The sequence below is a fragment of the Miniopterus natalensis genome, chromosome 6 (genome assembly GCF_054644295.1).
Source record: "Miniopterus natalensis isolate mMinNat1 chromosome 6, mMinNat1.hap1, whole genome shotgun sequence".
In the NCBI taxonomy this organism is placed as follows: Eukaryota; Metazoa; Chordata; class Mammalia; order Chiroptera; family Miniopteridae; genus Miniopterus; species Miniopterus natalensis.
In genome coordinates, this window is record NC_142086.1 from 44,359,307 (window position 1) to 44,382,257 (window position 22,951).

General features: G+C 40.7%; 2 protein-coding genes across 2 annotated transcripts in view; one reads left to right on the forward strand and one right to left on the reverse strand.

The window, feature by feature from the left end:
- HSPBAP1 (HSPB1 associated protein 1) overlaps window positions 1–4,977 on the reverse strand; it is a 39,059-nt gene extending 34,082 nt beyond the window's left edge. Inside the window, exon 1 of the mRNA XM_016199934.2 lies at window positions 4,789–4,977. Within this exon, the coding sequence (XP_016055420.2) occupies window positions 4,789–4,852 (64 nt within the window). The 5' untranslated portion in view covers window positions 4,853–4,977. The remainder of the gene's footprint in view (window positions 1–4,788) is intronic.
- Window positions 4,978–6,679: 1,702 nt separating this feature from the next.
- SLC49A4 (solute carrier family 49 member 4) overlaps window positions 6,680–22,951 on the forward strand; it is a 54,370-nt gene continuing 38,098 nt past the window's right edge. Inside the window, exons 1-2 of the mRNA XM_016200116.2 lie at window positions 6,680–7,007; window positions 16,886–16,979. Of these exons, the coding sequence (XP_016055602.2) occupies window positions 6,680–7,007; window positions 16,886–16,979 (422 nt within the window). The remainder of the gene's footprint in view (window positions 7,008–16,885; window positions 16,980–22,951) is intronic.

The window sequence follows — 22,951 nt, forward strand, 5'->3', positions numbered from 1 at the left end:
AATGTCAGTACAAACTGAGAAAATCCTCCTGAAAGTTAATGTAGTGCTCAAGTAAACTGATGAATAGTTATAAACCCTTTGAATTTCAAGGTCTAGAAGGCGGTACCACTGAAGACACCACAAACAGAAATGTTGAGGCTGTTATGATTTAACCTTGCCAATACCAATGCTTGGTGTGGTGGTGAACACCCAAGCAAGTTCACCTGGGGACAGGAAACAGTTACATGCTGGACAGCTACCATCCTCTTCTTCACATTTTCTTACACTTGTCACTCTTGCCCGGTTACCCCTCCTCCTTACTTTAATCCATTTATGAACCAGGAAACTGGTTCATAAATAATGCTTACAAGTTCAAAAGTAATACTAGTCTAAAACCTAAAGCAAGGTATAGCAAAGCTGTATTTTATGTGAAGTTAGTGCTAGAAAAAATAGTGTCTCAAAGACTAAAGCTCTTTAAAATGCTCCAAAATGTCTACCAAAATGCTTCTGTCTCTTCAGCTTTCACTATGTAAATTTTTCATAATAAAAAAAACACACTGGTTATTTTATCTCAATTTTCATTAAAAATATTCAACAGCAGAGTCATAAAGAGATATATGCACATCCATATTTACAGCAGTGCTATTCATGATAGCCAAACATCCATTGACAGATGAATGGCTAAACAAAATGTTTACACGTTCAGTGGAATATTATTCAGCCTTAAAAAGGAAAGAAATCCTGTCACATGCTACAACATGGATGAACCCTGAGGACATTATGCCAAGTGAAAGAAACCAGTCACAAAAAGACAAATACTGTATTATTCCACTTATACAAAGTAACTACTATAGGCAAATTCATTGAAACAGAAAGTAGAATGGCAGTTACCAGAGCTGATGGGAGGGGATGAAAGGGAGTTTCAGATTTGCAAGATGAAAAGTTTCTGGAGATCTGTTTCACCATAATGTGAATATACTTCACACTACTGAACTAACTGTACTCTCTCTCTTTTTCTTTTTTTTAAAATCCTCACCCAAGGCTATTTTTTCCATTGCTTTCAGAGAGAGTGGAAGGGGGGAGAGAGAGAGAGAAAAACATCAATGTGAGACAGACACATTGATTGGTTGCCTCCCACACATGCACCAAGTGGGGCTGGGGATCGAGCCTGCAAAGGAAGTACGTGTCCTTGGCCAGAATCGAACCTGGGTCCCTTCAGTCCACCAGCAACGCTCTAACCACTTAACCAAACCAGCTAGGGAAGCATGGTCATTTTTTACTGTTTGAGATCATACCGGTTTTTGTTTTTCTTCCAACTTCTGTGCCTCCCCCTGACCTTTTTTAAAGTGAGAGCAAGAATGACACAGAGGGTATGGCATCTCTAACTAAGGAGTAAATCTAGTAACATACAAGTGTCAGCTATATATGAAACTCAAGTCCATACAACCCTGAAATGAGATATTTCCTTGGGCAGGACAGGAAGAACAGTTAGAAAGAATACATCCTTGTCCTCATATAGGTATAAACCTAGCTATAAATAAAAGTGTATGAGCCCTATAGAAAGAAACATAACCACAGTCTGAAAGACAGAATCAGATTAAAAGAATGACAATTTTTAATTTCACTAAAAGCTTTTAACCAATGTGTGATCCTGGAAGTAACATCTCACACTCAAAACTTAAGTTGATTCTTAAACAAAGTAGTTTCATATTTGTTTGTTTAGGACTGTTTCTTAGATTAGTTTTAGATTTACAACAAAATTAAGAGGAAGGTAACAGAGATTTCACACATACCCCCTCCACTCACACATGCATTCCCCATCTCCCATTATCAACATCCCTCACCAGAATGGTACATTTTTATCAGGCATGAACCTAAATTGATCACATTTCCCCTTCCTTAGAACTTCAAGATTAAGAATCACCAGTTTCCTCAAAAAGCTAAATATGGAATTATCACATGACTCAGAAATTCCACTCTTATGATATATGACCAAGAGAACTGAAAACATATGCTCATACAAAAACTTGTGTATGAATGTTCATAGCAGCATTAGTCATAATAGCCTAAAAGTGAAATCCTAAATGCCCAACAACTGATGAATGGATAAACAAAAAGTGGTATATCCATACTATGTACGCAATATTATTCAACCATCTGATACATGCTACAACACAGATGAGCCTTGAAAAAATCATGCTAGGTGGAAAAAAACAGACACAAAGGCCTCATATTATATGATTTCATTTATATGAAATGTTCAGAATAGGCAAATTCATAGAGACAGAGAGTAGATTAGTGATTGCCAGGAGCTGAAAAGAGGGGTGAATGGGGAGTTACTGCTAATGGGTACCAGGTTTCTTTTGGGTGTGATGAAAATGTTCTGGAAGTAGAGTGGTGATGGCTGCACAACTTTGTGAAAATACTAAAAACCAGTGAATTGTACACTTTGAAAGGGTGAATTTATGGTATGCAAATACCATAAAAAATAAAAAGTTCATCTTCCCCTGCTGCATGCTTCACATCTTCTTTGTCAACATCATTCCAAACCTAAACTCTACACATTCACATTAAAACTTAACAGTGCTTTCCCAACCACCTCCTTTTTTCTTCAGGTTCCTAATTTATATGTCATTTCTCAGGCTGGAAATTTTCAAATATCTCTAATTAATTTTTTTCAGTTTCAACATCAGTCATTCACCAATGCCAGCACTTTCTATTAATAATAAAAACGGTTACCATTCTTAAATACATAATTCCTGACAGATACTATGCTACATGAGCTATAAGTATCTTTAACTTTCACAATAATCATGCATTTTACAGAGGAGGAAACTAAAACTAATGAGGATTAAGTATTTTGTCCTTTAATCGCTCTCCCTTGAATCTATGTTTCACCTTTCAGCCACAGTGATCTTCCTACAACTAAATCTGATCCTGTTACTCTCCCACCTAAGCTCTTCCAAGGCTTCCTATAGTCATAAAGTCCAGGCTCCTTAACTTGGTATAAGATGCCCTTTAGGATCCCTGTTCTCTCACCACTCTTCATAACTTCTTTCAGTTCCTTGACCAGGCCAAGCTCTTTTCTCCTCTTGCCTCTGGACTTGGCACAGGGTTGCCTTATTCATTCCCTCAACAAATATGAATTAAGTGCCTGGCACTGTACGTGCTGTTTGTGGCGAAAACAGATATAGGACCTGCCCTCAAGGTACTTAAGGTCTAATGGAAGAAACAACAATAAACAAGTAATTACAGATAGTGATAAGTAAAACAAAAGGAAGAAGCATGCTGTATTATAGAACATTTAGAGTTAGGGGTCATGGAAAACTACGGAGTGTTTTAAATAGGCTGTTCTGGTTAGGTCTCAGGTGGTGACATACTCTGAAACTTGAAGATTAGGGAACCAGCCATGTGAAAAGCAAGTAAGAGGAAGGGGATGAGTGAAAGAGATGTTCCTGGAGACAAGAGCAGCGCCCAGACTAAGGAATGTGGATGATCTGGACAAGGGTCTGATAGTAAAGGAGGAAAAAGTTGACAGACTAGATGCAGAACTGACCTGACTTACAAAGAAGTCATCAGCTGAAAATGAGAAAGAGATGAAGAGAGTATATAGAAAGTTTAGGGAACTGTCACTGGAAAAAGAAAGTAGGCTCACCACAGAAACAGAGGATAAGAAGGATCTCAGGCTCATGCTGAGTGAATATTCAAGAGGTGGACCATTTTCATTTTACAGTGTCATCAATTTGTCCAGGACGTTTTCCAGGAAAGTTCAGCCATATAGGTGCAGGTGCAAAGAAGGCTAAAAATTGGGTTCATCCAGAGTATGGGTTTTTCCAGAAGAATTAAAGGCAGAGAGGGACAAGAGATAGTGTATTTTCAAGGGAGAGATCATAATGACAAACTATGACATGCACTCTCTTAATTGGATTAGGGGATACAAGATGGGTAGAATATGGAAGGATTGATGAATTGGGGGTATAGATGAAGTTCAAGAATTTTCTCCTTGTGGTACACAGGCAGGAGACTGTGGTCACATAGAAAGCTATTATTTGTTTCTTCTGCTTGGAATGGTCATCTCCCCCTCCAGGCAAACATGACTTTGATCTCCAATCATATCCATCCTGTGCTTTCCTGCTGTCTTCCAACCACTCCCCATTACTACCACCTGAGTTTGTCACTATCTCATCCAACTATAAAGGCCCACCTCAAACTATTCCCACCTTGAAGCATTTGTTTTTCCCACTGGGATCTCTCCTGGTGACAGACCTCACCCAATGTGCACTTCTGATAGTATTCACATTACCACGTATATCAGTCATTCCTCTTCCTTTCTATCCCTCTTTACTCAATTGGGAAAAGGCGCTTTTATAAACAATCGCTGGATCCTGTGGCAGTCCCCAGAACAGTACCAGGAATCCCGCGCTCATGAGCTTCCAAACCTCACCTGTTCTTTAAAGCAGGATTCCATCGACACCAAACAAAAGCTCATAATCCCTGTTCACAAAGGTCCCAGATATCTCCATTTACCTCAAGGGTGGACTCCAATCTCACAAATTTAACTGTAATCCACTGTAACATTCAAAACGCCGTCTTGCATACAACAGCACTGGTAGGATGCGGGGACACAGGGCCTGTGTGAGGATCAAAAATCTGAATGGCACAAGTCGAGAAAAGCCACGCTCACTACAAAATAAGTAATTTTCCTCACAGCTTAATGCAGGGCCAGAGAGACCTGGGACAGAAGCTAGACCAAACAGGCCCGTGGGAGGTGCCAAGAGAATGAATCAGTTGGCACAGCCTGGCACCTACCTTCCTCCTCTCCAGTTCCACCTGCAGGGCCCGTTTCGGTGGTCGTCCCCGGGTCTGTCGCCATGGCTAGCACGACTCCAGCTCCGCCCGAAACCCAAAAGCGGAGTGGAGCGTGAGTGAGGTCGGAGGAGGGCCGAGATTTCTGCTCCAAGCAGCCACACGGAAAGGAGTCCGGCCGTTGCTACAGGGCACTTCCGGAAGCGCCGCTCACGTGAAGGTCACATGACGAGCGCTGGGCGGGGCCCCGCAGGTTTGTTTTGATTCCGCAGCTGTTGTAGCCACGTGGTCTCGGTTGTGGCTCCTTTTTCTTCCTTAGACTTTATCCTTTTTTCAATGTAGTCTTTTCTTGGCTTCGTTTCTGCTTCTCCTCGTTTTCTAGTCAGGTCCTTCCTTTCCGACTTGGCGCTTTCCTCTACCCAAGTGTATTGGAGTTCTAGGGGATGTTTGCTTTTTTGGTGGGGCTCGGAGCAGTGGAATGTGGCCCTGCATTCGTTTACTCTGTTGCCGCTCTCACCAGCCTTGGATACAAGGAGATCTCACGCTTCTCTTCCTTTCTCTTCCCACCTCTTTTGCCCTTCTGGCAGCAACAAGACTCCATTTGATTTTCGTGGCTGCCGGGGAATATGAACCTCGATCAGATGCCCTTTAATTGTGTTCCCCGTGACTCATTTCCCCACCCAGACAAGCCAGATCGCTTAGGTTTTCAAGGGCACTGCCCGGCAGCTGTCAGGCTTATGGGTTTGTATATCAAAATAAACAACCGGCAGCTTGATGGAGAGATCAACAACCCCCACCCTTCTCGTTTACTCTTCGTTGGGTCAAAATTATAACTGGGGATGGATCTAGGTCATTTGGGGCCAAATCTTTCCAGTGTTTTGCTTTTTTATCCTCACCTGAGGATATATATTTTTTATGATTGATGAGAGAGAGAGAGAGAGAGAGAGAGAGAGAGAGAGAGAGGGAGAGAGAGGGAGGGAGAGAGAGAGAAACATGATGTAAGAAACATCCATGGGTTGCCTCCCGTAGGCGCCCAGACTGGGAATTGAATCCGCAACCTAGTTATGTGCCCTGACCAGAATCGAACCCTCAACCTTTTGGTGTATGGGGAGAACCCTCCAATCAACTGGGCAACCCGGCCAAGGCATAAATCTTCCAGTTTAATTAACATACCTTTATTGATCACCTATTAGTGACAGGAAAAAGTAGAAACATATTTAGCTATATCTATTATATATGAATAAAATTGGCTAGTTTATAATCTCATTGGATATGTAATACTAGGCAGTACCTACCGTACATAAAAAATGATTTTCAAGCTGCAACATTTGAGTCCCTACTACACCTCAATCTTATCTTACCTCCCCCTATGATTTCTGAAGCTTAAAAAACCAACAAAAAAATAAAAGAGAAGCCCAATATTAGAAGCAAGCATTAGCTTAAGTGACCAGAGGTCACCAAGTTGTTTACCAGGCACATGATGTAAAACTTGGGACACTTCCTCCAGCAACCCGGGTTCTCTGCCCAACCTCCTCTCCCACAGCCTCTCTGGGAGTTTCCTTTTCCCCAGGCTCAGCCGCGCTCGTCCCTGCCTTTCCAATTCCTCCCGGTCCTGCTGCTGGAACGCCGGCTCCACTCCGTCTCTCGCCACCCGGGGGGTGGGGGGGGGGGTGGCGTCCTGCTCTGGCACCCCAGCCTCCACCCGGTCGGCCACACCTGTCACCCCTCCCAGCCTGGGAACCGCTCGCGCCGCGCAGGCGCACCAGGCGCGGCCCGGAGGCCGAGGGCATCCGAAGCAGCTTCTGCCTCCGCCTCTTCCCGCCGCAGCTGCGAGGGACTAGTCGGTGGCCGCTCGGACCGCGCCGGGCAGGGGCCCCGCGGGCCGCGCGTCGCCATGGGCTCCGGCTGGAGCACTGAGGAGGAGCGGCAGCCGCTGCTGGGGCCCGCGCCGGGGCCCGCCTGGAGAAGCCGGGAGACGGCGGCGGCGCTGCCCGCGGCGGCCCCGGGGCCCGGCCGGGTGTACGGGCGCCGCTGGCTGGTGCTCCTGCTTTTCTCGCTGCTGGGGTTCGCGCAGGGCCTGGTCTGGAACACCTGGGGCCCCATCCAGAACTCGGCGCGGCAGGCCTATGGCTTCTCCAGCTGGGACATCGCGCTGCTCGTGCTGTGGGGGCCCATCGGCTTCCTGCCCTGCTTCGCCTTCATGTGGCTCCTGGACAAGAGAGGTGAGGGGTTCCGGGGGCGCCAGCCGGCGCTGTCACTCCGGGGGTTTCGTCTCAGACGTGGTGAGAAGTGACGGGAGGGTTGCTGGCATCCCATTCCTGACTAGGAACCCACTGTGCCCAAAGCAGCAAATACGGGAAGGCTTCTTTGCAGCTATTATGTCTTTATCAAGGCCCATTATGCAACAGCAGGGATTAAGCGTTCTCTTAATGTGCACGCTTTTGCAAATTGTGGGCCTCAGAGCATTGCGTGTTATGTATGCTTTGTACACATCACGAAATGCTGGATGCTTTGACTTCGCAGGGATTTGGGAATGTTGAGGATGAAAGGTCAGAAAATAGACGGGTGATGCCCAGATACAAGGAAGTAATGAGTTGGCTTTGCCTAAGAGATGACTCCAGCCCAGGAAGAGCTGTTGGGAAACTGGGATAGGACTCTGGTTTCTGGGAAAAGATGCACAGCAGCTTTAAAGTGTGTGAATGTCACCAGGTGGCTGTGTCAGTTGAGATGTATAGTTCTCAGATAAAACTTGCAGATGAATGAGACTCTCCCTACTCTCTCTTCACAGAAGAATATTGTGGTCAGATAATCTCTCTTCACCACTTCCAGTGTGATTCTTTGAGGAGGAAAAGAAGATCATAGAATTGAATGATAAGGCATTGAATTATACCGCACAATTATGGGTAAATGATTCACGATAGATGTGATATAGCTGCTGAAAGAGGGAGGATGATTTTAGGCCGAGAAGCATAGTGTCTAAACCAAGAAGAGAAATAATTTGATGGGCTCTACTCCAGTGTACAGTTCTGAGCATTGATTTTAAAAAGGCTATTGACATACTGGAATACTTTAAAAGTTATGTGGCAAGAAGAATAAAGAATATAAAAAACATAAAGTGTAACATGAAGGGAACTGGATGTGTCAAGCTTCAAAAAGAAACGAGGCAGAGTATGAAATATGTGGAGATCAAGTAAAAGAGGAATTAGACTTAGTGTGTGTGGTTCTGGAAGGAGGCACTAAACTGAGTGAAGTTACAAAGGGAGAAGCCACACAAGAAAGAACCTTCTAACAATGAAAGGCGCCCAAGATGTGTCTTGGTTGGTGTGGAACTTCCAGATAGAGCCGGTACTTATGCAGAGGATGTGCATTAGGTGCTGCAGTAGGGTTTCTTGTACTCAGTGGAGGTTTTCTTTGTTTGGGTTTTTTGTGTGTTTGCTTTTAAAATAAATTGTAGACTTTATTTAGACTTCACTAGTTTTTCCACGAATGTCTCCCTGCCCCACCCAACCCCTGTTCCAAGGATTCAGTGAAGGGTCCCAAATTGTGTTTAGTTGTTATTTCTCCTTAACCTCCTCCAACCTGTGACAATTCCTCAATCATTTCTTACAAGGTTGGCTGAATTTAGAGGGAAATGCTATTTTGTTGTTTCTTTTTATTTATCTTTGTATCAAGAGCATTTTTCAATATTATTCGCTAAGTTTAGCCAACCTTGTGTTTATGGTGGAGAAATGTTAATTTTCACCCTTATTATTATAAATCTATCTGCTCTCTCTGGCCAGATAAATTAGGGACTACCTATTTGCTTCATAAAATAAGTTACTTTAAGAATTATTTTAGAGTTCCCCTGAACGTACGGTGAATTAAAGTCTATGTTTTCAGTTGGTTGAAGCAATAAAAAATAAATTTAAAAATTTTAGGAAGTGGTTTTCCCTTTCTGTAGGAGAAAGCTAAAAGAATTTTATATGTCAGTTGCCCTACTGCAGATATTCTACCTGCATACATAGAAAGTGAGTTCCTGTTATCCTGAAGTTCCAAAGTTTCTTTTTTCCTAGAAGGTGGAGGTAGTTGTCTGCTCTTCCTACTGCCAAGGGTCACAGCCAGCTTAGCTTAGAAGACTGTTTATCTTCCTGAGACTGGTTTTGTACTCCTTCACCCCTTTTTATTTTCCAGCAAGGAGATAAAAAGGATAGTTAGTGAGATAATAGGAGAACCAAAAGCTAGTGTGCCCTGGAACCAAATGAAGAAAGTTTCAAGAAGAGATAGCGCCTAAATGTGTGCTCAGCGCTGGGGAGATAACCCTCACAGAGTCTACATTCTAGTGAGACAACCCAGACGGCAAACAATAAAATTAAATCTTTACTATGTCAAAAGGTGAAAAGTGCTTTGGAGAAAATAAAATGAGGCAAGAGAGAAAGGGGATGTGATCGGATAATACTCTGTATAGAGTGTCAGGGAAGGCCTTGTTGATAAGGTGTGTCTGAGCAAAGACCTGAGGTTAAAAAGAAGCTTGACTTGTCAGTTCTGGACAAAACTGTTTTGGGAAAAGACAGAGGTCCTAAACTTGCTTGGTGTATCCAAGAGCAATGAGGCCTGTGTGGCTGGAGTTGAGCCATGAGGGAAACAACAGTAGGAGGTGAGGTCAGAGGTAGTGGGAAGCTGAATCATTCAGGGCCTCACAGACCACTTTAAGGACATTGACCATGGAGGAATGAGGAAGGGTCTCTCCATTGGAAGGCTTTGAACAGAAGAGTAAAATGATGACTCTGCTGTTGTCTTGAGAACAAGAGCCAGAGAAGGGAGACCCATTAGGCTAGTGGAATAACACAGATGGGGCTGATGGTGACTTCCAACCAGGGTGATAGCAGTGGAGAATTTGAGAAGTGGTGAGACTCCAGATATATGTTGAAAGTAGATTCACCAGTATTTGTTGATGGATTGGAGTTGAGGTGTAATGAAAGGAAAGGAGTCTGAGATGTTTCTCAGTTTTTTAACATTAGTAAATAGGAGAATCAAGCTACAGTTTACTGACATGTAGAAGATTGTGGAAGGAGCAATTTGAGGGCAAATGGCATGAAGATCAGGGGTTTGAAATGCCTATTAGATATCCAAGTAGACAGGTTAAACTGTCAGTTGGATTTACAAATTTGGAGTGCAAGGGAGAGGCCTGAGCACTAAATTTGGGATTTGTCAATCTGTAATGGTATTCGGAGTCTTGATGCTGAGTGAGATCACCTGTGGAGATGGGTGTTGCTTCAGAAAGGACTGAACCTGGGGGCATTCCAGCACTTAGGGGTTGCAGTGATAAGGAAGAACCAGCTAGTGCTGACTAACAATAGAGCCTTGGATTTAGCAATGTGGAGCTCTTTGGTGTCCTTTAAAAAAGGAATGGTGGGGGTGAGTTCAAAATAAATTGCAAGGGGAAAAATTGGAGAAAATGAGTGTTGATATTTCTTTCAAGTAGTTATACTGTAAAGGGCAGTAGAGAAGTGGAGCAGTAGCCAGAGGGATTGTGGCCACTGAGAAGGTATTCTTAAAGATAGATATTAAAGCATATCTCTGTAATGAAGTATCCTAAGAGATCCAGTAGAATGGGGGAAATTGACAATGCTTGAGGGAGAGGGAAGAACTGCTATAGCCATATGGTTGAGTAGGCAGGAGATGCAGTCCTCCAGAGCACAAGTAGACGGGTTGGCCTTAGGTAGAAGCGTTGACAGCTAATTCTCCAATAGTAACAAGAGACGAGACGAGACGAGACGAGACGAGACGAGACGAGACGAGGAGTGTATAGATAGAGATACATATGGGGAGCTTGTGGAAGTTATCTTTGCTTATAGTTCTCAGAAAATAGGAAACAAAATGATCACCTGACAAGTAAGCACAGGGGAACAGTTATGGGAGGAGTGAAAAGAGAGGATAAGTTATGAAACTTTTTCCTAGCAAAGAGGAGAACACACTAGGAAATTATGGTTATGTGTCTTTTGACTACGGGGATACCTGATGAGAAATGCTTCGTTGGGCGATTTCATCATTGAGTGAACATCATAGAGTGCACTTACACTAAACTAGATGATCTAGCCTACAACACACCTAGGCTATACGGTATAGCCTATTTTCCTAGACTACAAGCCTGTACAGGTTGTTATGGTACAAAATAACATGAGATTAAATCAAGTACAAGTGAAAATGATGCAATCAAGAGTAGTGATAAACTCATATGTATGAGGCTACTACCGTGTAACGTGGATACTGTTTTACAGCAAACTTTTTTTTTATAAGTAGAAAGAGTACACTCTAACAATAAAAAGTACAGTATAGTAAATACATAAACCAGTAACATAGTTGTTTTTTTATCAAGTATTATGTACTGTACATAATTGTATGTGCTATACATTTATATGGCTGGCAGTACAGTAGATTCTTTTACATCAGCGTCAACACAAACACATGAGTAATGCTGTGTTACGACGTTACAACAGCTATGACATAAATAGGAGGTAGCAAATTTTCAGCTCTATTATAATCTTATGGGACCGCTGTTCTTTATATATGTCCATCATTGTCCGAAATGCCATAATGTGGCTCATGATGTATATGTAGTAGGATTGTTGGACACTAAAGGCCTGCTTTAAATTATTGGTCATTAATTTCAAGAGAGACCAATCAGCATGGGTGTGTGTTCCTCCAGCCTATTCTGTCGGGCAAGCACAGGGATGGGCAGAGTTGGCAAAGAGAGATTTAACCACAGTTGCAGTTTACCAGGTGAGTCGGACTAAGAAAGTGCCGGCAAAGAGTTGAGGGTTATGTAGAGAGTGATAGAACAATGGACTGTGGCATCTAAACTGGGTAAAGCAGAAAAGACAAGACATGAGATGGATGAGAATTCCCAACTGGATGAGGATTTAAAGTACTAGAGGGAATGAGTGGGAAAGAAAGGAGGTTATGGTTAAAGAGCAGAGTGCTTAAAATCGCAATTATGTCATGGATGCAATTATGGTAAACCTAAGGTCAGAGTGTAACCAAGAGGATGGAGGACTACGGTGGGGTAGAGGGCATGACTGTGGAATAAGAAGCCAGGGAACTGAGACGCCAGGATATTGAAATTATCATCTAGTAGATATTGAAATCACCAGATTTATGAAAGAAGTGGTGTCCTAAGGAACAATAATGAGCCAATTCATTTTCAAGTAGTGAAGGTGAATGACCTGGAGGCAGGTATGTGGTGGTCCGTAGACAATTGCAGCCAGGAGTGGTGAGTATTACAGTCAGATAAAATTAAATCAAAGGCTGTTCTGGCCATGATGGAGTAGTAGGAACTGGATTCATCCTTCCTCCTTAAACAACTAAAAACAAAAAACAAAATCAAAGTATATGAAACAGTGGTTTTTAGACTTTGGACATCAGGTAGAGCAGGATAGTGATTCCTATGATTGCTTCAGCTTACTACCTGGAGAGGATTTCCAAGCAGCTGAAGAGATGGCAAGCCCAAACAGAGCCCTGCAGTTTTCTTTTCTTTTCTTTTCTTTTCTTTTCTTTTCTTTTCTTTTCTTTTCTTTTCTTTTCTTTTCTTTCCTTTCCTTTCCTTTCCTTTCCTTTCCTTTCCTTTCCTTTCCTTTCCTTTCCTTTCCTTTCCTTTCCTTTCCTTTCCTTTCCTTTCCTTTCCTTTCCTTTCTTTTCTTTCTTTCTTTCTTTTTTGGTATATGTTTTTATTGATTTCAGAGAGAGGAAGGGAGAGGGAGAGAGAGGTAGAAACATCAATGATGAAAGAGAGTCATTGATCGGCTGCCTCCTGCACACTCACTACTGGGCCTTGAGCCTGCAGCTTGGGCATTTGCCCTGACTGGGAATCGAACCATGACCGCCTGATTCATAGGTCCATGCTCAACCACTGAGCCACACCAGTTGGGCTATAGTTTTCTTAAGTTGAGGAGACAATTGAGAATTCAAAGAGGCCAACATAGCTGGAATTTTTAGGGTAGACTACCAGAGAGGGAGAAAGCTTCACAGAGAGCAAGGTCTAGATCTACAGGGAGTTCCTCTTGAGTCTTCAGCTTTGCACTGATCAGTGGATACATGTAAGGAAATTATGCAAGTCTGGAGAAAGGACCACCAAAAAGGAACAGTCAGAACAATTCCCAAAGTTTATACAAGGCTGGGAATAGTTCACTTTCCCAACAGCCAAAATGGAAAAACCTCATAATGCATAGGAGGTTGGGTTGAATACTCAGAAGGGCATTGTCTCAGTAGTAAAGACAGATGATCCCAAGACTAAAGGATGTTCTGGTTCCAAGTAAAGCTTAAAAGAACTCCTTGAAACGATCAAAGGTAACTTAACTGTATCTAAGAACATTGTTCAAATATATTTAAAGGAGTGAGAAAAAAATCTATCACCAAAGAAGGTAAAACTCAGAATGCTTGACATCCAAATCAGAAATTATCAAGCATGCAAAGAAGCAGGAAAATCCAACTCATAAAGAGGAGAAAAAGCAATCAATGGAAACAGACCCAGAAATGTCACAGATGATAGAATCAGGTACATCAAAACAACTAGTCTAAATATACTACATATGTTCAAGAAGATAGAAGAAAGCAAGGAGAGACACAGGGAAAAAAAAGACCAACATTAGACTTCTAGAGATGAAAATATAATCTATGTCTGAGACCAAAAAAATATATTGGACAGGATTTAATAGCAGATTAGATGTTTCAGAAGAAAAGGTAAGTGAACTTGAAGACATAGCAATAAGTACTATCCAAAATGGATAAAAGGCTAAAAACAAACAAAACCCCTCACAAGCATCAGTGAGCTGCCAGACAGTTTTAAGTAGCCTACTATACCTGTAATTAGAATCCCAGAAGGAGAAGAGAGAGGTAATGGGAGAGGGTATGGAGTAAGATGAGGTGGGGGGGAAATGAAGAAATAATGGCAGAAATATTACCAAATTTGTTATCCACAAATCTAAGAAATTCAAGAATTCCAGCAGAAGAAAAATGAAGAAAACTATACTGACACACATCATAATCATATTGCTTAAAACCAGACAAAAATCTTAAAAACATTGAGAAAAAAGAGACTGGGGAGCTTCAGGGAGGAGAGAGTCACAATGAGCTACAAGTGGCTGGAGAAGCAGTGTCCTCAGGGGAGAGGTTTCAGTGGGAGTAAGAAGGTGAAGAGAATATTTAGAAAAGAGCTTGAGAATATAGGAATTCCACTGATTCGCTGATTCTGAGTACCTCAGAAGGCAGGCACAGTGGCAAGGTTTCAGAAGTTGGGGAGGTGGCAGCGGTGAGGTTAGATTAGGGGATATATGAAGCCATACTGGGATATGGCTTGGATTCCATCATGGGATCTCTCTTGACTGATGTAAACAGGAAAAACAGGCACAGTATGATCAGTCCTGATGGTCTCCAAGGCAGATTGTGCTGGCACGGCTCTGACTGTTGTGGATAGGGAGAGTGGAGGTCTTGCCAGGAGCAAGCAGAGTTTGCATCCAGTCCAGCTGATAGAATTGTGGAGCCTGGAAAGGGTAGTCTTACCCGATAAACTTCAGGGCCATAACTGATTTCCCATGCATCCGCTATGGATGTGTGTATGCATGTGTGTGTGTGCGCACATGTGCGCAATCCCAGTCAACTTTGCATCCTGATTTTTTTAGGCACCTGTTGTAGAGACTCCGTTCCTCTACAAAACAGGTTCCCAGTAAAAAAGGAGTTATCTCCTTCATTGGAAGGAAGCTTCCTTCAGTATCTGGATTCCATATTTGAATAGAATTGATTTTTATTTTCAGTCATGTTTGGTTTTCCAAAATTGTTCTAATACCTTTTACCAAATGGTTTTTGCACTCACATCCTAGTACTGTAATCACTTGGGATCTATTTATATAAAGGTCTTAGATGTCTCTTAAGCCTATATTCCTGGGGTTCTCTTACCTCTCCTTCCCAGTCAGTTGATATATTTTTGATTACATGCAGTTATAGAGTCCTGCCTCTATAGATTTGAATGAGATAAAGAAAGCATTCTATTCAAAACTGAGCATCAGCTAGGGTGGATTAAGTAATACTTAGCAACAATTAAAAATAAACAAGAAAGCCAGAAGCTATACCTGTGAGGTTGCTTTAATAATCAGCTTTTCACAACTCTTGATTCTTAAATGTTTGTATTAGCTGTTATATTGTCATTTGTTTGATAAAAAGCAAACTGAGTAGAAAAATGTGCTAGCCTTGAGCAGTAGTAATAGGAAACCTGGTTATTTGGACCAAATTGCCATTACCAGTGCCCCACTGCTCACTTGGTGGCTGCTTACCTTAATTACAAACCAAATATTTAGGAAAAAATAAATAGCATGTAGAATGTAAACCTTATAGTCCCAAATCTGTAAAATGTTATTCAGTATCTCATGGGGCACCCAGTATAACCTTATCCAAGCAACATTTTGAAAGTTTAGGATATTTATGATCATAAATGTACTTTCTATTAATTGTACTCTATTTCCTATGACTATAATATGTTGTGTTTTGGTTTTTTTTAAAAAAAGTTTTTACTGATTTTATAGAGAGAGAAAGGGAGAGGGAGAGATACATCAATGTGATGTTTAACATCAATCAGCTGACTCCTGCACACCCCCTGCTGGGGATTGAGCCTGCAAACCTGGCATGTGCCCTGACCAGGAATCTAACCAGTGACCTTTTGATGCAAAGGACAGTGCTCAGCCAACTGAGCCACACTGGCCAGGGCTATAATGTGGTTTTAAAATTTGTGTTCTGTTAGTAGAAACAGTGAATGAGCAGTATGTATGCATTACTTGTTACCGAGAAGCACAATTTTCTGTGCTATTCCTTCTGCTAAATTGTATTAATCATATTCAGATCATATATGAATATTATTAAGTTAACTCAGTTCATATCACAAATTATCCTCAATGTAGTATCCACTTATACCTGATTTGGATCTCAAGTTTATTTTCCTCACTATGTTTAATCTGAATAATTACAGTTTTTTGACTTTCAGTTTCCTTCAAGTAGAGAAGCCCTTTGAAAACCAAACGTTTAACCATCTCCCCTTTGCGAATAAAAGAGAAAGGTCTGAAAAAAAGAGAAAATTTTGCATTAAACAGTTTGTCTACTCACTGTGAAATGGTTTCAAAGAGGTGTTGAGTTTGGGAGAAACTGGAAGAACTGTTGCCACCTCTGACACATACTCAGTATGAGCCCCCCCGTGATGGGGCTGCTGCACACAGGAAGGCCATTATTAGTTTAGCAGTAACAGAAGTGCAGCTTTCCAATAGTAGGAAGTATAGTCCCATTGTATTACTTTGCCATAGCTAGATTATTGTGTCTATTTTTGGTTACCTTGTTTTTATATTCTCTCTTATCCTATTATGCATGTGACTGACCGGTGGCAAACATTTTAAAAATAACTTATCCTATTGGGATACCGAGGGGAAAATGACCTGACCCAAATTGTTCTAAAGTCCTAAGCCATGCTTTTTTTTTTTTTTTTTTTTAAAGTAACATCTTTCTATAAGTTGAAAGCCATCTGATAAATAAAAAGATCATTATTGTGTTAATAATCAAAGGATTCCAAAGACCACCTCCTATGACCCTATATAACAAGCATTAACTTATCTTGATTATTATATAAAATGCATAATTGCCCAGTTGCCATTTTTGGAGAAAATTTAAAGCAGTAATGTATCACATTTAAAAACATTTTAGGAGAAGTTTAGAATTTTTACAGCTTGCATTTGAAAATTAGAAATTTTATATTTGAGACATAAAACTAAAAACGTAGTCCTTTAAAATTATTTTCTATATTTTTAGTGTTACATGTGAACAAAACATTCTAGCCATTTATTTTAAAAATCTAGAGCTAATGGAACTTCTTCCTCTATCCTTGATGTGATCATTTAAGTTTCCTATTAAAGTTATAATGATTTCATTTTCAGCATGTAGAGGTCTTTTTTCCATGTTGGGAGTTATAGGGAAAAGCTATAATATTAGGATATAATATCAGTATGCTTGAGTAAAAGAAACTTTGTTCTTAACATTGGACTTACGTGAAGAGAAAATAGAAAATAATCCAGATGTTTTTGTTTTTTTTTAGGTCTTCGGATAACTGTACTTCTGACATCCTTCCTTATGGTATTGGGAACTGGTCTAAGATGCATACCTGTATCAGACTTAGTGCTTAAAAGAAGGTAACTCCTATAAATAACTTAAAATTCTTTTCCACATTTTTTCTTTTGTTATGAGTATGTTTGCTTATAAACTTTCAGTAAACAGTTCTATTTTTAAGATGATCAGTAGAGGGTCATATTTATTGTAGCATTTATTTTTCCCCCTATATAATGATTAATTCAGTGGACATTTATTAGTTGTCATATGGAATATACTATACTGGTTAGTTATATAAATAAAAAGAAAACAAGTTCATCTTCATGCTATCCAGGAGCTATGATAACCACAGGAAAACAATAGTTTAACATAAGGAAGAATACTGTAGTTAATGCCACAGAAGAGGTTACAGTTGCCCTGAGAGACTGAGAGAAGTTCTGCTTGAGGTTATCAAAAAGAAGAGTTCGTGAAGGAGGTGATAATTAAACTAGGCATTGAAGGATTAATAGAATTCTGATAGCTATAGTCAGGGGAAGGATATTCTGGGATAGAGGAATAGCAGGAACAAAGGCATGGAGGCAGGTAAGCATAGGCCTCTTCTGAACTGTCTAGGTAGTTTCATTTCTGCAACTGGGGTCCATAAGAAGATTTAAAAATTTTTTTTTTCTTTTGGTTATACTATTAAGAATTATTTTATCAGTTATAATCTGTAATTAAAAGATATTTTTATTGACCAGACCATCAATTTCTTAAATTAGTGTTTCTCAAAAGGGTTCCTTAGATGATTCTCTTTCTCCCCTTCCCTCCCCCCTTCCACTCTCTCTAAAAATCAGTGGAGCCCGGCTGGGCATGGCTCTGTGTTTGAGCATCAACCTAGGATCCAGGTGATTGGGGTTCGATTCCCGGTCAGGGCACATGCCCGGGTTGCGGTCTCGATCAATGACTCTCTCATCATTGATGTTTCTATCTCTCTCTCTCCCTCTCCTTTCATCTCTCTGAAATCAATAAAGATCTATTTTTTAAAAAAATCAATGGAAAAAATATCCTCAGGTAGAGATTAAGAAAAATAAAAAAATAAAATGCCTATTAATTTTTTTGTTAGCTTTTCTCCTGTTTTGGGCCATCCATTCTATTACTTCTCTCTAGTCTTATATCCGTCCCTTCATATACTTTCCAGATATAAAATTCAAGGAATAATAAAGGGTTGATTCTCTGTGTTGGTGGAGAAGGTGGTATGAAAAAGAAATAGAGCTCATAAAGAAATGTACACAAAGAAGGAAAGAGAAGAAAGAAAGAAAACAGAATTCAGAGAGATCGAATCGTTTAAGAAAAAAGGGTATAAATATAATTTTCAGTCCTGTGTGTTCAACTATGAAAAATATAGGAATATTATCCCCTTGAAATGAAACTTCATTTTATGTCCATCCAGTATTTCTTTTAAGCAGTATTATTAACAGTGCATATACAGCTGTTAAAATGAAAATGCTACAATTGGAATATGTATTATTGACATGTAGGTTAATACATCACCACTTTTAAGCTTCAGTCTCCATCTGACCCTCAGTGGGAAGGGATAAAGACTGTTAATGTGCATTTGTCCAGCACTGGAACAGCATTTAGCAGTCTGTGTTTTTGTGGCCCTGTTTCACTTGGAGTTTTTTGAACTTCTCACCCAGCCTTCTGGAATATTGTCCCTGCACCCATGGCATCCTGTATCTTAGCTTCTGTAAGTCTCGAGAATAGTGGCTCTCTGACAAGCCCTTTTCTCAATTCAAAACTAGTCTTAACCATCTTCCAAATGTTGTTCTACCTCTGTATAGTATCAATTATTTATTCTATGTACATAGAATCAATGAAAATTCAGGAAAAATTATTTACCACTTTTATTAACATTGTAGATAAATAAGGAATTTAGAATAATGAACTGTGAAACATTACTTCTTTTATGATCTGGAAGCAAATCATACCAAGAGAAATTATAAATGGCACTGCTCTATAGTGTGAAATATGATATTGCATACCCAGTAAACAATTTAAAGACTGCTAGAGCGTCAACTTATATAGTAAGTTATACCTGCTTTTAATTATAGATGTATACATTGATTCCTATAACACAATGCTATTGTCTTTCAATTCAGTGTTATTTTCATTAATAGTAACAATAGATAACATTTACTAATAAGTGTTAGAAACATACTCCATTTTGAAATGCTTTGCAGCTGGCAAAATTACATTTAAAATGATCATACCAGAAAAAATGATTTGTTTAGCATATGGTTTTATGACAATTGCTTATCTATCTGGGGGAGAAAAAAAAAAGGGCCCTGGCCTGTGTAGTTCAGTGATTAGAGCATCAACCCTCAAATCAAAGGGTTGTGGGTTTGATTCCTGGTCAAGGGCACATACCTGGGTTGCAGGTTCTGACCCAGTTGGCTTCATGGGGGACACAACCAATCGATGTATCTTACATCAATGTTTCTCTCTCTCTCTCCCTCTTTCCCTCTCCCGCTCCCTATCTTTTCTTGGGCTACCTACAGGAAAACTATTTCTAGCACTTTTGCTATTTCAATATCTAGGAAATCCTATAACACATGAGTTTATTCTGATTCAGGATGATTAATAATTGGGAAAAAGTTTGTGAACCACTGGCATATTGAGCCTTAGAGGTATTTTTGGATTCTAAATTATTTCATATTAAAATTACATAGAATTTAAGATTGCTGTATTTACACTAATGCTGTATCTACCAAGCTTCTAAAAAGCTGACTCTCCAGTGTTATTATCAGTGCCAGTCATAATAAACTGAAGGTTTGTAAAGTGGCTTTATGCACAGAATAAAAATATGCTAGCTACCATATGCCTTTGAATCTGATAACCTTAGGTTATCTTAACAATCAATTATTTTTATTATTACTGTTATTGACAGAGAACATTCAGGATGAGACCATGTGGAAGTGTAGAGAGATTTGTGGACTGATGGTATCAGTTCTAATTTTACTTACTAGTCCTGACTTAGCCATTAGCTAGTTGTATGACTTTGTAGCTCCCCTCAATACTTTTAGAGGTAAGAAAGTTATAAAATTATGAGTGTGGTTTTAAACATGTTGATAACTTTTCTGGAACTCAATTTTTATTTCTATAAAATGAGAAGGGTGGATTATCTAGGTGAGGTTTCAAGTCTCTTCCAGCTATAACAATTCTAATGCTAAAACATCATATTATTCTAAGTAGAAAATAATTTATGAATGATAGGTATTTGTTCCAGGATGTCAGAAAGCGAAAGGTTAGGATACCAGAATATCATTAAATACAAACTGAAATGTCAGGTACATTAGAAAACGGGAACTAGAGATCTTCAGTTTGAACTTTAGCTATTGGCATTTGTTTGAAAAGCTGTAGTGTATTGAATAATATGAAAAGTATTGCAGCTGTGCACAAATGCCACTTGTGCCACCAAGGCCTCAGCCTATCTGTGGGCAGAAGGTGCACAGGGCAAGGGCAGGACTTGGTGAGGCCTCGTTAGGTGTCCCCCTGGCCTGCCACAGGCCAGCAAACCTCAGCAGTACTGACACTGGTGGGGAGCACTCCACCTTCCTAGTCTCTATCACCCAGTTCTGCTGATACTGGAGAAACTCACGAATCTTCAATCTTTCTCTCGGTCTCATGGAAATTCCCCTATCATCCATTTTTTCATTTGGCCTATGGGAATGGCACAAGCCAGGCCTCAGAAGTAGGCAGAAGCTCCGTAGGAGAAAAAAGGAAAAATACTTGAGGGAGAAAGGAAGGAAAGGGGAAGGATGGGAGACTGGGAGAGGGAGTAAGTTCAGGAGTCACTGAGAGGAGACTGGGATGATCTGTCACGGCTTGGCCTGCAAAGTCAGACTTGCTATCTCTGAAATCTGAATATACACCTACTTCATCAGGCATGAAGTTGCAGGTGAGGAAGCAAGAGTTAGACCCCTTGAATTAATTAGTCAGTTTCCAGAGAACTCCCTTTCTGCTATAGAGCTTATTGCCCAGGAGACAAAACTGCCTCCTCACACTCTGAACTTTCGCCCATTCTTCTCAAGTCCACTGTGCTTGAGAAGGTATTGAAGTGTTGGCCTTGCTTTTACCACCTTCAGTGTCTTTTTAAAAAAGCTTTATTTCCATGATATTTGTTAATCACTCTGTTTTTTGTATTGCTGAATTGGAACTTTTAAAAATTTCTAAGTGGAACTGATGTGATGCATGTGTCAGGTAACAGATTTCTAAAGGGCAGGTTAGCTGTGCATCTCAGTGACCCCCACTCGCATCTCCTGGAATCAGTCGGTGAATTCTAGAGATTCTAGAGAGCACCCGCACTGCCTCAGCTCTTCATGAAGCTCTCTGGGAATTCAGAAACCATGGTCCTTATCCACAAGGAGCTCAACTGTTACTTGCAAAACAAAACAAGCATGTAATGACACACAAAAATAGACATTATACGATTGACTTCACTTCACTGAAGATTGGGAATCACTTTTCTTTTGTTTATCTGTGTTATTTTTGACAGTCAGCCCAGATCACTAAGTATTAATTTCTGAAAGCCGGCTTCTTTCACTCGTGCTTAGAAAGCATTCAGACAATCACAATGAGGTGCATTTATCTTTCAATATGTGAAGGCAGAGAGACTTTTCATTTAAGCTGGGTGTTTTTTCTTTTTCACATTGCCAAGCTTTTATACCTAATTTATGTTCTGCCATCTGTTTCTAACTACCAGAATGAACGGTATAAATGGAAATTTCCATTTCCTCAGGAAACCAACTTCCATCCTCAACATTCTATTGAAACTGCTTTTATTCGGATCAGGAATAACCTCCTTGTTGCCGAATCCAGTGGTTACATTTCAGTTAAACTGTTTGTTTTGATGCTATCAACCACTTACTCTCATCTTCTTGATGCCCTTCTCTCCTTACTCTTCTTAGTTGCTATGATGTCCATCTTTCCTTTTATTTTTTCCTGACTTTGTAATTGTTCCTTCTCAGTCCTCTCTCTAGATTCCTGCTGGTCGGGGCACATACCTGGGTTGTGGGTTTGATCTCAGTCAGGAAGCTTAAGGGGATGGGGGAGGTTGATGTTTCTTTCTTTCTCATTTCCTTCCTTTCTCTAAAAAGGAAGGATTAAAAAAAAGAAAAAATAAGTGTGTGTGTGTGTGTGTGTGTGTGTGTGTGTGCGTGCGCGTGTATAGTATTCTCCAGTTTTTGTTCCCAACTCCAATGTGTATCTTTTAGCTTAGAACTCTTTCCTTAGCTTCTCACCTATATTAAAACACTTATTGGACATTTTTACAGAAGTATGGTTATACACCTTCCCCACAACAAGGCATTCACCTAGCCATATGTATTGTGTGACTAGAACCAGTTCCCCCAACCATCCTCTCCTCTGTAGCCCCAATATTGTCGCCAGTACTGCCAAACTGTCCTTGTCCTGGACTCCACGCTTGAAAGTGTCCCACTCTGGCTTTCCTCCAGCTTTGCCATTCCCTATGGGCTGAGGAGCCTGTAGGGCCAAGGAAATGTGCCCGCCCCTGCCCACCACCATGTAGCTGTGCAAGACCCCAGAAATCCCTGCAATGGGCCTCCTTCCCCGGTCCGTTCTTCCAATAGTGGCATGCCTCGTGTGTACTCCCTAGGCCCAAGGCACAGCTGTTTGGAAGAGGAGAGATGGCGCTTGGATGGAGCTGGGCCTTCAGGTCCATGTGCATACCTGTGAAACCCCTGATGCGGTAGATCAGAGTCAGAGGTCCGAGGAGGGAAACATACAAGGACCTCCATCGGTACTCTTGTCAGAGGCTCACAAGCATGGGGGCAGGACTAATTATTGCCTTACTTTTCTTTATATTCCTGACGCAGTGCTTCAACTACTTTTAGAGATTCTTAAGGGCCAGGGCTTTACCTTTTTAACTTTATATTCCTATATACTTAAGCCTATCACAGTGCCTACCCAACACACAGGAAATAGTCAGTACATGTTTGTTGAATGAGTTAAGTAACACAGCATATACTGAATCATTTATAATTATTCATCTCCTTTA